At 42.5% G+C, this 14,604-nt stretch overlaps 2 protein-coding genes across 5 annotated transcripts in view; one reads left to right on the top strand and one right to left on the bottom strand.

Moving 5' to 3' along the window:
* APLF (aprataxin and PNKP like factor) overlaps positions 1–14,604 on the top strand; it is a 28,382-nt gene that overhangs the window by 2,162 nt on the left and 11,616 nt on the right. For 2 of the 4 annotated variants that reach the window (XM_088053308.1, XM_088053311.1), the window contains exons 1-5: positions 6,993–7,222; positions 8,253–8,404; positions 9,064–9,194; positions 11,018–11,192; positions 13,885–14,267. In XM_088053308.1, the coding sequence (XP_087909434.1) occupies positions 7,201–7,222; positions 8,253–8,404; positions 9,064–9,194; positions 11,018–11,192; positions 13,885–14,267 (863 nt within the window). In that variant the 5' untranslated portion in view covers positions 6,993–7,200. Of the gene's footprint in view, positions 1–6,822; positions 6,907–6,992; positions 7,223–8,252; positions 8,405–9,063; positions 9,195–11,017; positions 11,193–13,884; positions 14,268–14,604 lie in introns of those variants that run through there. The other 2 variants (XM_088053309.1, XM_088053310.1) reach the window with 2 other exon arrangements.
* Positions 4,548–6,635, bottom strand: FBXO48 (F-box protein 48). The gene is made up of 2 exons (XM_005525502.3): positions 6,349–6,635; positions 4,548–5,039 (listed from the first exon to the last, which is right to left on the bottom strand). Exons 1-2 carry the CDS (start codon positions 6,616–6,618, stop codon positions 4,878–4,880), a joined length of 432 nt encoding a protein of 143 aa, XP_005525559.2. The 5' UTR covers positions 6,619–6,635; the 3' UTR covers positions 4,548–4,877.

The raw sequence follows: 14,604 nt of genomic DNA, 5'->3' as shown, positions 1-14,604 counted from the left end.
TCAAGATGAACTCTGAAAACAAGGGGTTCTCCTTTAGTTGTTACTCAACAGACTTCTTGAAATAGAACTTCTTATTTGGTTTCAAAATAAGTTTCGGGGGGGGAGTTTGATTAGAACATAGAACTTCCTGCTTTGCATTTAGAACAAAAACTGTGGTTTTCCATACTTTGTTTCTGGTTCTTGTAGATTGCTTAATTTTTTTTTCCTTTCAGTGTGGTAAAAGGGTGACTAAGTCAGTATGAAAGCTGAGTAAAATGCTGCTTTTCATGCTTTATTGGCCTTTCATGTTAAATGTAATGGCAACCATTAAACAGTTAATTATTGAATTAATAATTAAGTATTGAATATTAATAAACTGGAATGTTCAAGGGAGAGAAATAGACCTGGGGATTGACTAGTTTAATTAAAAAATCCAAAACAACTAGACACCCTAATCTTCCTACATCCTCAAACTCTGATATGAAAAGGACTTTGAGAACTCTCTTTTTAGAGTATTGCTATTAGCCCTTCTCTCTTTATCAAATATACTAGAACAGCCTATTGCAGACTAATAGGCCATCAATTATGCAAATCAGTGTATGATCAGTCTTTTCATGTACCTGCTTCCATATCATAAGGAAAAGTCTGAAAATCCTTTCTTAATCACCAAAGTATACTGAAAGAAAATCAAGAAACCCTCTCTTTTTGTCCTCCATTGCTTCTGCTGTATGTGTATGTAGGTATCCTGCTTTTGAAAGCTTAAGTTGCTGTTTCCCAAGTACATGATGGTTAAAGCACAGTAACAAAACCAGTGCACATGTGTGAGGTATTTGAATAATAGAAAGACTTATTTAGATCAGGCTTTTAACTCTCTTATGTAGTTTTTTGCTAAAAGGAAGTATTTCACAATTCTGGTATACAACCGGTAAAATAAGATTGGTTTGTTGATTCGGGTTTCTCTTAATTAATGTTTTTACTTAAAGGAATGGTTTCTTTCCCAAGTTACATTTTCAATTTTACCTTTCTTCTCTTCAGCTTTCCCTCACATCCTTCTTCTTATAACTATTTTGACCTAAACATCCAAAAAGACACTTGTGTTTCTGCTTTTAGGCATCACAGAATCTTGGATGAGAAAACATTAAATGCCTAGTGTCACTTTAGAATTGCTACAACATACCATGTGCTCTTCACTCACCCCCTTAAAACAGCAATAACTTCCTCTCATCTCCTCACACTTGCAAGCTGTCCACAGATATCTAGTTGCTCTATGGGTGTTGGGTCCCTGTTTGAGCAGGTCCCTATTGTTGTTATCTCTAAGTACACATGTTGATGAGCTACATGTTCAAATTACTTTAAAGAGCAGTATAACCTAGTGAAACAAACTGTCCACAGACCAGTTATGTTCAAAAATAAAGGTGCATTAGAAAAGCCAATTTAGTTTGGTCAGCCACACTAGGTGACTTTAGGCATGTTTTTGTCATTGGCTATGCTGTTAAACAGCTAAATAGTGTACCTGGTGAAACCTAGGTGTTAGGGTATCCCAGATATATTTGTTCAGTGCTCTTGTTCTTTAGCAAGGGAATGGAAAAGTAGTGGAAACTATTGAAAATATTTCTTCAATGGAACAGACAAGTAAAGCTCTTACGGCGTATTGTAATATTTCATTTATTTAGTTGCTAGATACTGTTGAAAAAAACCCAAACTTTATCTTTCTCAACTTTTCCTTTTTTCTGTATAAGGATTAAAGGCTTAAGGTGGCTGGTTTGTTTGACTGATTCTCTCTCTGTTCCCAGTTTGCTCAACCTACACCTTCAGTTCAAGTCTTCAAACTGAATTTTCCAATAGGCAGCTGGCAGCATCTTTTGGTTTTGGCATTCTGGGACCGTGGAAATGTTTAAAAGCAATATTTAGTGCTATGACTGATATATTAGCTCACGGCCACTGATGTCCTGTGGCACCTGGAGAAGCCTTTGTGTACAGCTCAAAGGGTCTGGGATCTCAGCAACAAAACCACCCATGCAGTCAGCAACCCTGGACTGGCAAACAGCAGCTCTTTTGCCTCTTAGGGTTTTCAAGGACCGTCCATTAAAACCAAAATGTGCAGTTTAAACAACATTTTTAAACACGAGTCAAAAAACAGCTAATGTTGTACCTAATTTGCATGCTCTAGCTGGCTGGGTTTTATTCCCCTCTGGCTTTGTAAACCCATAGTTGCTGGGCATGGGTTGGCAGTGCTGGGCAGGGTGATTCTGATGAGCTGGGGGAGATTGCAGCAAACTGTGTCAGTATATAGAAATATCCTCTTGGGTTTCATCTTGCTAGCTCCTCCAGGATCTCTGATTTTGCAATCCATCGCCTTCCTCCTTTTTCCCTTTCAACCTGTAGCCTGGGCTTTTTGGTTTACCAGAATAGCAGAAGTAGGTCTAGCCCTTAGCACTGAGGCCTGAACCTCTCTGGTCCCCAGTGCTCAGTTCTCAGTGTTGTGCTGATCAAGAAGCTGCTGCTGCTGACTTAAGGTGTTAAATGCAGCAGGTGATTTCTTCTATGGTTTTGGAGATGGACTTTTCTGAACAAGCAATATGGTGAAAACAACTGTGCCAAGTGTCAACATGCTCCTTGGGAACACAAGATACCTCATTCCAAGTTCATTTGGAGGGAAAGTAAAAAAAAATAACACCACCACTACCTCAGTCCTCCCAGCTGTATGCTTTTATTGTCTTCCTGTCAGCTCTGGTGGGCTGAAACAGCTGATCCCAGCTCTGAGCTCAACTGTTCTCTTCAGTTGGGATAACCTTGTCACTTGGTACCTTCCAAAGATGATCAGGACAAAGACATGACTATCTGCATGTTTCTGCCAATAGGCAGAAACACTTGACAAAATTAGCTTTGAAATCTGAGTGGTCTGATTAAAAGTCTGTGGTGATTAAATACCTCATGCATGCCTTTTCATTTAGTCTGTTAATGGCAATGGCCCAAAGCCACATCCTGCACCATGACGAAATAAAGCCACACTGTCAGCTAGTCGCTTCAAAAATGGAGCACTGCAACAGTGAGTAGTTGCAAGGAAGGTTCTAACACCAACAGGTGTTATTAAAAACACCACAGGTGGTTTTGGAGATGGAGAAATAAAATGCTGAGCTTTTGGTCTAAGTGCTGGTCTTTTTGATACCCAGTTGTGCAGCAGCTCACAGGGTTTTGTGCAGGAGGCAAGCCTTTTTTCCTCACAGAAGCCTGGCTGGTTTAAGGCCTTGTTGCACAGTTGAGTTGTGCAGGCAGGAAACATTTGCTAGCACCTCAGCACACACAAACTTCTGTTCTTGAAAGCACTTCAGTTGCCCATTTCACCTGGCTGGTGTTTCTTCCTTGACCCGTAGATGTGGGCACCTACAAGATAAAGCCTGTGAGCCCAGACACCTGCAATAAAGGGGAATAAGAAATGCTAGATGTTTTCACCAGGTATTCTGCAATGATTAAGTAAGTGTGAGAAAATAAAGTGTAAACTGAAAGCAAGTTTAAACTAATGGTTTGTTTAAATGTCAGCATCATTGAAAAAAAAGATGCTACTGGATCTTAACCCAGATGACCACAGTCTGTATTTTCAGAGAAAAACTGCCCTGCTTAATCTACTGTTACTGGGTCCTGATAAAGGTAAGGGCAGGACCTGTTTTGGGTAAACTCATCTAATAAGGTCATCTTAGAAGGGCCTGATCTAGTGTCTTCCACTGTCAGAATGTACTCTGCCAATGTTTGCAGTAGTTGTATGAAGGGATTTTAAAGTCTAATCAAGTTTCTTGAGCATGGTTGAAGTCTTTTCATAGAAAATTTGTGCCAGATTGGTGACTGAATTTAGCAGGAATGCCTCAAGCAACGGGGATCTTCCCAGAATTTTCTCTTTTATTTTATTCTTTAGTGTAAAGGAGGTAGGGATAGGTGATATTCAGAATAGTATTAAATTGATTTTATAACCACTTTTATATTGACTAATATGACGAGCAGCTCCTGTTTTACTAGCATCAGTTTTTAAAGTTGGTGCCAAAAATCGGTGCTGGTAAGGCAAGGCCTGTGTGATGGAAGATCAGCACATAGGAAAAACTAAGTTTCTCATTGTGTTTTAACCTATGAAAATGTATCAAGCTGTGTTATCTCAGACAGTTATCTGAGTTACTTTGTTTAAAGCAGTTAAATTTTGCTCTGTTCCTTATCCTGCAAAAGACTAATGTGCATAGCTAATGTCTGAGAAACTGTTAGTTACCAGTCTGCTTCCACCCTGTCCTGGATCTGAGAGTCATAATCCTAAAATGCCACAGCTGGGTAGTAGAGGTTCATCACTGCCAAGCACTAACACTTCTGTGAGTGCAAGCTCAGAGATCCTTGTGAGGATTCTGTCACTTGAAATGAATACTGGGAATGTTCAGCTGATCCTGAGGTTGCCACCTCTTGTCCTCTTCTTCCCAGTGTCTGGATTTGTCCCTTCCACAGCCTTCCTTTGTGGGCTCCCATGTGCTGCTGATATGATACACTTCATGTCAAAAAGTCAAACACACCTTTGAGGTTTTTTTGGTTTTGGTTTTTTTTTTTAAATATAAAAATCATCTCTTCCAAAACAAGAAGTGCAAACTGAAATTACAATCAGCGTATTTTTGACAGTGCAGTAGAACATTAAATTTATAAATATAAATTATGACTGAATATTTAGCAATATTTAGAATTTTACATAAATTTAATACAGTAAACTGCAATTAAAAAAAAAGACACCCATGGCTGGTTTTTTTTTTGAGAAGCTTCCATCATAAATTCATTATCAGTCCAAAATCATTCAAAATCAGTTTTGCAACTGCCAAACAGTGCATGTGCTATTGGCAAAAGTTGCTTGAGTTGCAAGAACTAGCACCGGTCTCTCATCTCTCAAGTTCTGCTTCCAAGATTTCTCCCCAGGTGTCAACGTCCATTGGATACATACTTTTCTCTGGCAAGCTGAATTGTGAAGGAATGTTACTGTATTTCCCACTAAGCCATTCTTGCTTCACTTTGCTTTTCCAGTAGTTTCTCAACAATGTAATCTGGTGGAAAAACATATATTCAGATCTCGGAAAGGAACCAATTTAAACTGCATTCAATAAAACTAAGTTTAGCACTAGAAGAGTACTGCTAGAAAAAGGATTTGAAATGTGCCTTTAGATATCTATACATTAAGCTCAGGAAGGGGCTGAGAAGCAGAGTATGCTCCACTTCCAACTTTTCTGTTCCTGCCTCAGTTTTTTGGTGGTTAAGATTAAAACCCCAAACCAGGAATTCATCTTACTCCTTAAAAGAGGCACCTTTTACTTTCTGTTTAGGTTGTGACCTTTATCTTTTGTTTGGAGGCTGGCTGAATTCTTCTTTTCTGCCAGCCTTCTGGGGCAAGAAAATGCAGACTTGTGTGTTTGTTTCTTCTATTTCAAATCCCCTCCAGATAAAACAATCAGTGCAGGGACTTCTGAAAATTGCTGTAGAAAGATCTACACACTGAAAGGGTAACCATTATCTGCTCATGGCTGTGCAGTAACTTTACTGAAATGTCAGAGTGCAGTGGCTGCTTTTGTTTCTTTTGCTGCTGCTTCTCTCTTTCCACCCCTCCAGTATCCCCCTGCTCTCAAATGCAGCAGCTAAAATAAGGTGGAAGATTACCCTTTAGCTGGCCCAAAGTAATCTGTGGAACCAGCTATCTAGTCTACCTGATCAGGTCCTGATCTACCTCAGCTTCCAGCCTGGATTCAACAGTGAGAGATCATTCAGCATGTTCTGGAGCTGAACCTGCTGCAAACTCCTCAGAGCAGGAGATTTTCTAAACAGTTTATAAAGGCTCCTCGTTTCCTTTTCTATTCCCCGTTACTTTTCCCCCTGGATGTGTGTCACTTGAGGTGTATTGAGACAGCGCTATCCAGGATGATTTTTCAGGAAGTCATTCCTAACCAGCAGATCTATTTCCACAAAATACCACCGGAGAGCACACACTGCCTGGCGGGGTTCTGTTATCTTCTCCCTGCCAGCCCTATCTGCGGGAGCGTGGGCTTTGTCCCATGTTAGGACTTGTGTACGATGAAGGTCAGCGCCGAGGCAGTGCGGGGAAGCAGAAGGACTAATGCCGAGCCGGACAGGTTGTGTCCCAGGTAGGAAAAGGGACAGCCTTGCTTTATCTCTCAGTGTATTTTACCAGATGTCCGTCTGCCGGGGATGCTCTACCGAGCCACGCTGTCACCGCAGCCGGTCCCCTCACAGCCCTAGGACGGGTGCGACGCGCCGATGTCATTTCCTTACACATTTCTATTGGCCCTCCTAGCAGCTTCGTCTATGTCACTGCCGGTGTTGTGCAGCTGGAGGTGGATTTACCTTCCAGGAGTAGCCGTTCCCCCGGTCGCTGTCGATCTCCCGCTGGCAGACGGCGCGCACGGCCAGGCAGTGGTGCCGCCACAGCCGCTCGTTGCCCTCGATGGCGCGGTGCCAGCCCTTGCACGTCACGGACGCGTGGCACAAGCTCTCCACATCCAGCCCGCTGAAAATCCGGGAGCTGATCTCGGGAGGAAGGGCGGACACGAAGTCACCCGCTCCTCCTCCCCCCGCCTCGGCGCTGTCCCTGCCGGCAGCGCGCCCCGCGTCCATGCCCGCGGCCTCGGCCTGGCGAGGCGTCACCGCGGCCTCTCCGTGTGCGGGCGGCCGCCGCCGGCCGCGCTCTGGGCCGGCTGCCCGCCTGCTGCCATGTCCCCGCCGGGCGCCCGCTGCGGGATTTCGGGGCGAATCTCGGCACTTTCGGGAGCACGGAGGCGGCGCTGCCGCTCGGCCCGGGGAAGCCGCGCGTCACGGGGCGGCCCCGCGTCATCAGGCGGCGGCGGCTCCTGCCGGGCCCGGCACCACCTCCGGCCCCGGCCCGGCGGCTCCGGCACCCTCGAGGTGAGGCAGGCCCGGCCCTGCAGAGCCGCGGGCCCGCGGTAGCGACACCCGCCCCCAGGGCCGGCTGGTTCGTGTCGGCAGCCGCGGGGTTTAAAGGGCAGCGCTGTAACCCCGAGCCGGCTCCGCCGCGGGTGGAAGGGGCGGGCAAAGCTCGGCTCCAGCGGAGGGCAACGAGGATGGTTGGGAGAGTGGAGCGTCCCTCGTAGGAGGGAGGGATGGAGCAGCTGGGCCTGTTCAGCTTCGAGAAGAGACGGCAAAGAGTATTCATTTATATAAGCGAAGAGTGCCAAGAGGATGGACCAGGCTGTGCCCACTGGTACAGAACGATAGGACAAGAGGCAGTGGGCAGAAAGTGATGCACAGACTGAATATAAGGGAGAACTTTACTGTGCAGCGGCTGCACATGGGACAGATTGCCCAGAGAGGGTGTGGAGGGTCCCTCAGCGGAGATATTCCGGAACCATCGGGATGCAATCCAGTGCCATGTGTTCCGGGATGACCCTGCTTGAGCAGGGAGGATGAGCCACTGTGGTCCCATTGAACCTCACCCATCCTGGGGTTTTGTGAGCCCATGCAGGGCTGAAGGGGTGAGGGCAGAGCTTAGCCCTTGGTGTTTCTCTTCATAGGGTGACAGAAGTGCAGAAAGTTCTGGAAGGGTTGGCAGAGACTCCCCAGTGCTTCTGTGCAGGGAATACTGCAGCAATTAGACATGTTTTTCCCTAATTATTTGTGCTGGCGAATTGAGTAGTGGAAAGGCAGTGTGTTGAAGGAAAACAGTTGCAGTTTGGATCTGCTTTCATAACCTAAAAAGCTTTTTAGATGTAGTGGCTCTGTACTGGGGCTTTTGAAACTAGCACCTGAGTATCTAGTGTCACCTCAGTGCTGCAGGCTTGTAGCCTGTAGTGAGAACTTTCTGGGAAATGCCTGATTTATTTGGCATCCGATCCAAAAAACTGCGTATTAAAATCGTTGCCTGACTTCTAAAATAGGATCAGATTTTGGGGAGTTGTGCGGTTTTACTATAAAGCAAATTCCAAGATGCCTTTCTGCTTTCTCCAAGTTTTGTCATGGCAGCAACCAGTGTAAATTACGTACTTAAACCCCAAAACACCACAGTGGTGGTCAGCAGTTATTAGAGAGTCTTTTGTTCAAAACCCTTTAGGTGTGAAGTAGAAGGAAGGTGCATTTATTTCCTCTGTAATTGGGTTTTGTAAGAGGATGTTGATGGTCAGTTTCAAACTGCATTTGTTAATGGCAAACGTTCAGACCAACTTTTGTGTTTGAATCAAAAGTGCATGTTTATGTCTGTAGCATGTGAGTAGCTAAAACTGATTTTGTTTTGTCAGAAAAAAAACAGGAGGCTGATGCAGAAGAAGCACCAACTGTTGATGCTGTTGAGATGTCCTGTATTCCATTGTTAATGGAACCAGCATGTTCCAGCTCTGAGGTTCAGGAAGCTGCAAAAATGAGGAATAATGATGCTGCCTCCAGACTTGTGGTGGGTGCTTAAGTTTTTAATGAAGTTCAATATTTGTAAGCACGTGTTGAAAGTTAAGGAGGTGTTGTGTTTACTATACAAATGAAATGTCAGACTTTGCTGTAGTTGAGATCCTTGGAGTGGACTGGCTCAGGAAATTCAAAATTATGGTGCCGTTTTCAGTAAATAATGAATGTGACTTTGATGTATTTGCACTGTTTTTACAGGTATTTAGAGTCTGGTTACTTTCTGGAGAAATAAATTGTAGGAATGCAGTAAAGACTTTTCTGTTTGGGTTTTGTTTTTTTCTTTTTCTTGGACAAATAGGCTTTTGTTAAACTTGCTCTTTCTGTTATATCTGTGTGTGGAAACTGGAGCAAGATGGTGGTAAAGCTTTTCTATGAATCTTTCAGTTTGTAGCCTTTTAGATATTTATTCCAAAGACCTGAAAAGTTTTGTTTTGTTTTGATTTTACTGCACGAGGATTCCTATAGCTGTTGTTTTTCTGGGTGGGTGGAAGCTGCTAGAAAAGTCAAATATTTGAGCAATGGTCCCCATGTAAAAAGTAGGTGGTTACCCAGACTGCTTTTGAAGGGCATAACTGAATACAAACTGTGGTCTAGTTCCCCCCCACTCTTCAGTACCTGGATAAAGGCACTAAACAGTAAATTATGTTTCAGGTTCCTCTTTCTGATGATAATGAAAGCAAACAGTCAAAATCTATTCAAAGAAAGAGAGTGCTTCCATCTTGGATGCTGGAAAGAGATCTCCTGGTGCAGAAGGTTTCCAAGCCTGTAATGACAGGAGGTAGGTTTGCAGTGTGGTAACAATTGCATTCCCATATGCATTTCTGTGCTTTGATGTAATTTTAAAAATTATAATGGTGGTGGTAGAAAGTATTAATGTACTACTTCTCTTTCCATGCTCTGTGTGGGGCAGCTGACAAAGACTGACTTGTGTTGTCTTCTTTGTCATCAGTCCTGTGGGTGTGGTAGAGCCCTTTTTCATCAGTTAATTTTCTTTCTGTTCTTTCTGTTTTTAATGCCAGATAATAAACTCTGTTTGCACAGCTGAGCATTAGATGTTATGGAGCCCTTTCTTACAAACTTGCCTATGCAAATGCCATATGCAAATTATAGGTAGTTTCTGTCTCTTTAATTTCTAGCCTTCTCCACACTTAGGTCACTGATGTTTTGCCCTTCTAAATTTAGATTCTTAATTTCACACATTTTAAAGGTAGAAGGGTTTGGGTGGTGTTGCATGTTAGTTTTTTAATCATTACTGAATCAAACTTGGTTATTTAGTCCAAAGTTAATTCCTAGGAGGAGCAGTTCATTACAGTCTGATAGTTTCTTACCAACATGAGGCTAAAATAGTGTTGCATTCCCTCCTGTTCTTGTGGGAAAAGAAATTGCTGGACATGTCATGGACTCCTGCTGCTGCATATCAGCAGTGACAGCAGCAGAAGGCGGTGCTCAGTCACTGTCAGTGGGACACATAATGCCTATGCATTGGCAAGAGCTCAAGAAGACAATCTTAATATTTCTAACATGAAGAGTCAGGATTTGACTTTGGTCCTGGGAGTTTCTAAAACTGCCATTAGGCAAACTTTCTACGTGGTGCTTATTGCCCTTACAACTTTCATGGGTGGAACAGTTGGGCTAAAGAAGTGAGAAGAAGAAACTGTTCCTGTCATTCCCTGTGCTGAGCACAGCACCCCACACCCTGTTTGCCCTTCAGTGGGGAGGAGTGAAGTGGTTTGGGTGCAAACTGTTGAGTTTCCTTTGCTGATCAGTCCAAGTGTATGAACTGCGGCTGGTGAGTGTATGTCTGCTCCCCTGTGTGCAGCAGCTCTGCTTTAGTCACTCTCTTTCCAGCTGCTGTTTCTGCTGAGATGCTGTAATGGATTTGGCCCTTACTGCCAAGCAGCCCCACAGGAGTTATGTTATTATGTTATGTTAGTTATAATATTATGTTATGCAGTGTCTGGCCACTTGCTGCTTCTCTCCTGTTGTAAATACAAGAGTCTGTGTGCACTGGTGAGGGCAACTGTGGCTTTAAACACCTCAGTCATGTGCCATCCACCACACTGCCTATTCTTTTCTTCAGAAGCTAGTTTGGAAAAAAACTGTCAGATGCAAAAGAAAATCTGTGTTTCAGTATCCTTTTCTTCTAAATCTAGACTGTTTCCTTCTGCCTTATTTATATAAAAATTACATGGACTTTAACTGGCTATGCTGAGTCCTGTACTGGTGTGATAGTTTTCTTATGTTTGTGCTTTTGTTTTGTATTTCTGGGGGAGTGGGGTTTGTTTGTTTATTTGTTTGTTTCTCTGCCAGTACTATAACAGTTGTTACATGTATGCATATGATATTTATTTCAAAGACTGAACACTTTGATTGTGTCAGTTTTGAGATTAGGAGCTGTGTGGGTGAGATGTATCTGAAGGCCTGACCTTGAAGGAACTGGGGGTTCATGCAAACGTTATTGGAACTGTTTAAAAAGTCTTTCTCACAACTGCTACTGTTTCTCATATCATGTGCCCAGTCTTCTGCTTTAATGATTGCTAGTGTCAGGATTTCATTGAAAAAGTTGCTTTCCAAAAGTACCATTTTTTCTTTTTCTTTAAGGTAGTAGAAAGAAAAAAGGCCAAGGAAGGGGAGAACGTCATGCAGAGTCATTAAAAGCAGAAGTACATGTACAACAGAAAAAAAGATTAGCTTCTGAAGAAACTATTGAGGATTTTGAAGGTGGAGAACAAGATCAAGGGAAAAGGAGCTGCCTTTCCATCCCTGTTCCTTCATCTCAGGTAACTTTTTGGCTCAGGGCAAAATGATAAGGCAAAAAATGAGAATGTAGTTGGCAATGTCATGTTGAAGGTTGGGTCTATAACATAACTTTTTGTTCTATATGTGCTGCTCGTGATTTGTTGTTTAGAAATACCAGTCCATTGGATAGCTCTGTAGAAAGGATGGTGGAATCCTCAAAGATTTGGTTTTCTGTATTTCCTTCAAAGGATCTGGGACTTGGGCCCCAAGTGTCCCACAGAAGTACCAGACTATGAGCTTTGCAGCAAGAGGCAGGAACACTGACCAGAGCACTGCTCCTAGGAGTGGCTGGTGCATGTGGTTTCTTTTCCTGAGAACTTTTGGGGATAGGTGATGCTGTGCTACTGATGTAATGCGACACTGGGCTTTGCCCAAGCTGTTGCTGCTCTAGTAGGTGAGGGTTTATGGTCAGAGAAGGATGGTGTGTGGCTCAGCAGCTGCTGTGTTTCAAAGGAAAATAGCAAGGAGTGTGCTTATGCCACCATCTCAAAATCTGAGGGAAAAGGGGAAGGGGGAAAAAAAAGTAACCTGAAACCCAAAATAATTCGTGGCAATGAGTAAACAGACCCTTTGGTCCAGCTGGTCCAGTGTCTCTGTGACCTCTATTTAGAGCTGCATTTACAGGCAGTTAAATCCTTACTAATAACATCCTGCAAGTGGTGAAAAGAGAAGGATCGTTGCTAAAGACAAAGCATATTCTGGTGAGAGCAAACTGAGGATTTCACTGACTTGTTTTCTTTAAGTGAACCCCTTGGGGAGGTGTTTTTAATATTTGGCATTAAAATTGCCTGGGTGTGTTCTAGGATCTGATAAAATACTTAAAATGCTTCTGACATTGAAAATTATTGGGGTTTTGGTTTGAAGATTGTTTGAAACAAACCATGCATGAAGAGCAAGTAGTAGGTAGTAGTTTTGGTATAACAGTGGTCCGCTAGGTGCATTAATAACAGCTGCTGAGCTATTTTCTCTTTTCCAGGTTATAAAATGAGTGACTACATAATGAATTATTCAATTTTGCAATTTGCAAGTAGGAAGCCTTACTTATTTTCACCTAATAATTTAGTAAATCATTTTAATCTCAAGTACAGTTTAAGAAATTGCTTTCAGGACTGCAGAAAAGCTGATGTATTAGGGCAAGCAAGAGTAATAACCACAGAGAGCTCCGAAAGACTGTAATTTGGATAGCAGAGCCTAAATCACAGTCCTGCTGTCGAGTTTGAGGCAATTGAGAAAATGTTCCGTAGGGAAGAAAGCAAAAGTATCTGAACTGTTGTAGTTGGCAGCAGCCGCCAGAGGGTGCCGAGGCCCCGCGCGTGGTGTCCCAGTGCTGGGCGCCGGAGGATTTTGGTTTCCCTGGATCTCAGCCAGGGTGTGACTGATCCTAATCCATGTGCGCCTTCTGTCTCCTTATGTGCAACACAGGCAGTGGGTTGAAACCCGTGGCAGAGAGCTCGCAAGTGGTAGTGGCAAATAACAGTAATTTGTGCTTTCTTTTGCAAAGGAAGGCTTGTTTCTTATGTCTCAGCTTGGTGAGCTGTATTTTGGGAGTTGTCTTTGTCTCTTAGCTGAGTCACTAAATATGATTCTGTCAGGATCATCTGATATTAGTGCTGACTTTGCCCTTTCTTAATCACGTTGCTGCTCAAATGTAATTGTCCCTGGTTTTGGATAACATTTTATCCAAAATTGACTTCCATTGAAAGGAGCAAAATCAAATAGGAAATCACTGGCTAGTTTTCAAGCTCTGCCAAACACACCTGTGTAAACTAATTATAAATTCACTGGAGGGAAAACAGATAAAAATCTTTAGAAAGCAGAGACTTTTTAATAGTTCTATGATGTATCAAAGTAGTTCAGCCTTGAATGTAGATATGCTTCCAGGTAATGTCTCAATTGTCAGGACTGTGTTCTTTCCCCCAGTTGTGAATCTCATATTCTTTTTCTAAAGAACACATTTCTTATTTTAAATGTACATTTTTTTCCAAAATTTAAAATGCAGTTTGTGTCAAAACTGAAATATTTGCTTAATGGTGACTGTTATGATTTAGAGTCATGAGCTGAAGCATTTAAGATGAATCAGTGTGTGATTAACCTCAGGGTATATATCCTGAGTTGCCATGTATCTTCTATATAGATAAATACATATGTACTCCATATATCTTGGTGCTTAAATTGTTAAGAAATTAATTAAATTAGTAAGTAATTCCTTAATCATTTAAATTGATTCTTAGGTAGGAGTCTACATTCTTCTGCAGTCTACTACATCTTCATCCCATTAATCCCCATAAATTTTTCAGGAGCAGTACTTTTAATTGTAAAATAAACTAGTCCTTGGACTACTCACAAACTGAGGTGGTGAGAGAAGAGGGCATGTTGTGAGGGAACAAGCTGAGGAAGGAAGCTGTTGGATAAGCTTTTCTTTAAGAGTGTGTGCTCTCTGTGTTTTCTGAACTTGAGGTTTTCATTCAGCAGCTGTGTTTAGCAGTGCACTTGAGTTTGGGAAGTGCAGTAGAAGATTTTTAAAGCCTGGGCAATCTTTCAAGGTCCTTTCTAACTTGGACTGTTCTATGACTGATTTTGAAAGCAGGGATGATGAGGCAATTTTACTTCAAAGCTTTTAATTCTGAGGTGTGTGAATTTTCAGGTTCTTCAAAATGTAACCTTGTTCCACAGAATACATCTGGATTTCCTCTTGAGACTACCATGAGAGATATGGAAGGCAAGACTGGAACAAAAAGCCCTGGAAGTTCTCTGGAAAAAAATGATAGGCAGCTGCATAGCAAATGGTCTAAAAGAGCAGGTCATATCTCCAGTAAAGACAATAGAATTGAGGAAACAGAAAACAAAGAGCAGATTACTGGTTCTACAAGCCAACAAGCTCACTGGGGCAGGACTTCCCAATACTTTGGTGCCCAGGAAGGGATTCCTGAGCCTGATGCAAATCTGGACTACAACACTGAGATTTCTGATTCAGACAGAAGTGCAGATGCTTCAGAAAGCTCCAAACAGATGCAGCGTAAGAGGACACCTTGCATGTATGGAAGTGGCTGTTACAGGTAAAGCAGAATTAAAACTAGCTTGGGCAAACTGTAAAGTTGTTACAAGCTTTGATTTGGAAAAACATCTTGGTGAACATAATTTTAGAAGGCTAAAAAGAGGAGCTGGGATGTCTTCCTAACTCCTAATACAACCCAAACAAGGGATGAAGTACTTGATCAAATTAAAAGATGAAGTGTTGCATGAAATAAAATATAAAGGTCCAATATAAAAGGAAAAGAAATAAAAGACCTGTGTGTATGGTATGAGCAGGGAGAAGAGATGTAAAAGGTTCAAATGCCCAACACAGACCCTGTAGGTTTGTTTTATTAGCAGGTGAGACTTATATGAAATATT

This window comes from Pseudopodoces humilis, chromosome 3 (assembly GCF_049639895.1).
Source record: "Pseudopodoces humilis isolate 2021_Gansu_Grassland_sample_001 chromosome 3, ASM4963989v1, whole genome shotgun sequence".
Lineage (NCBI taxonomy): Eukaryota > Metazoa > Chordata > Aves > Passeriformes > Paridae > Pseudopodoces > Pseudopodoces humilis.
This window is presented reverse-complemented; position numbering and strand designations above follow the sequence as displayed.

Bases quoted from the DNA above. Each gene is read 5' to 3' on its own strand.
- FBXO48 (XM_005525502.3), bottom strand. From the start codon at position 6,618: ATGGACGCGGGGCGCGCTGCCGGCAGGGACAGCGCCGAGGCGGGGGGA. The intron at 5,040-6,348 runs GTAAATCCACCT...TTTTTCCACCAG, and splicing joins GGAACGGCTACTCCTGGAAG to ATTACATTGTTGAGAAACTA.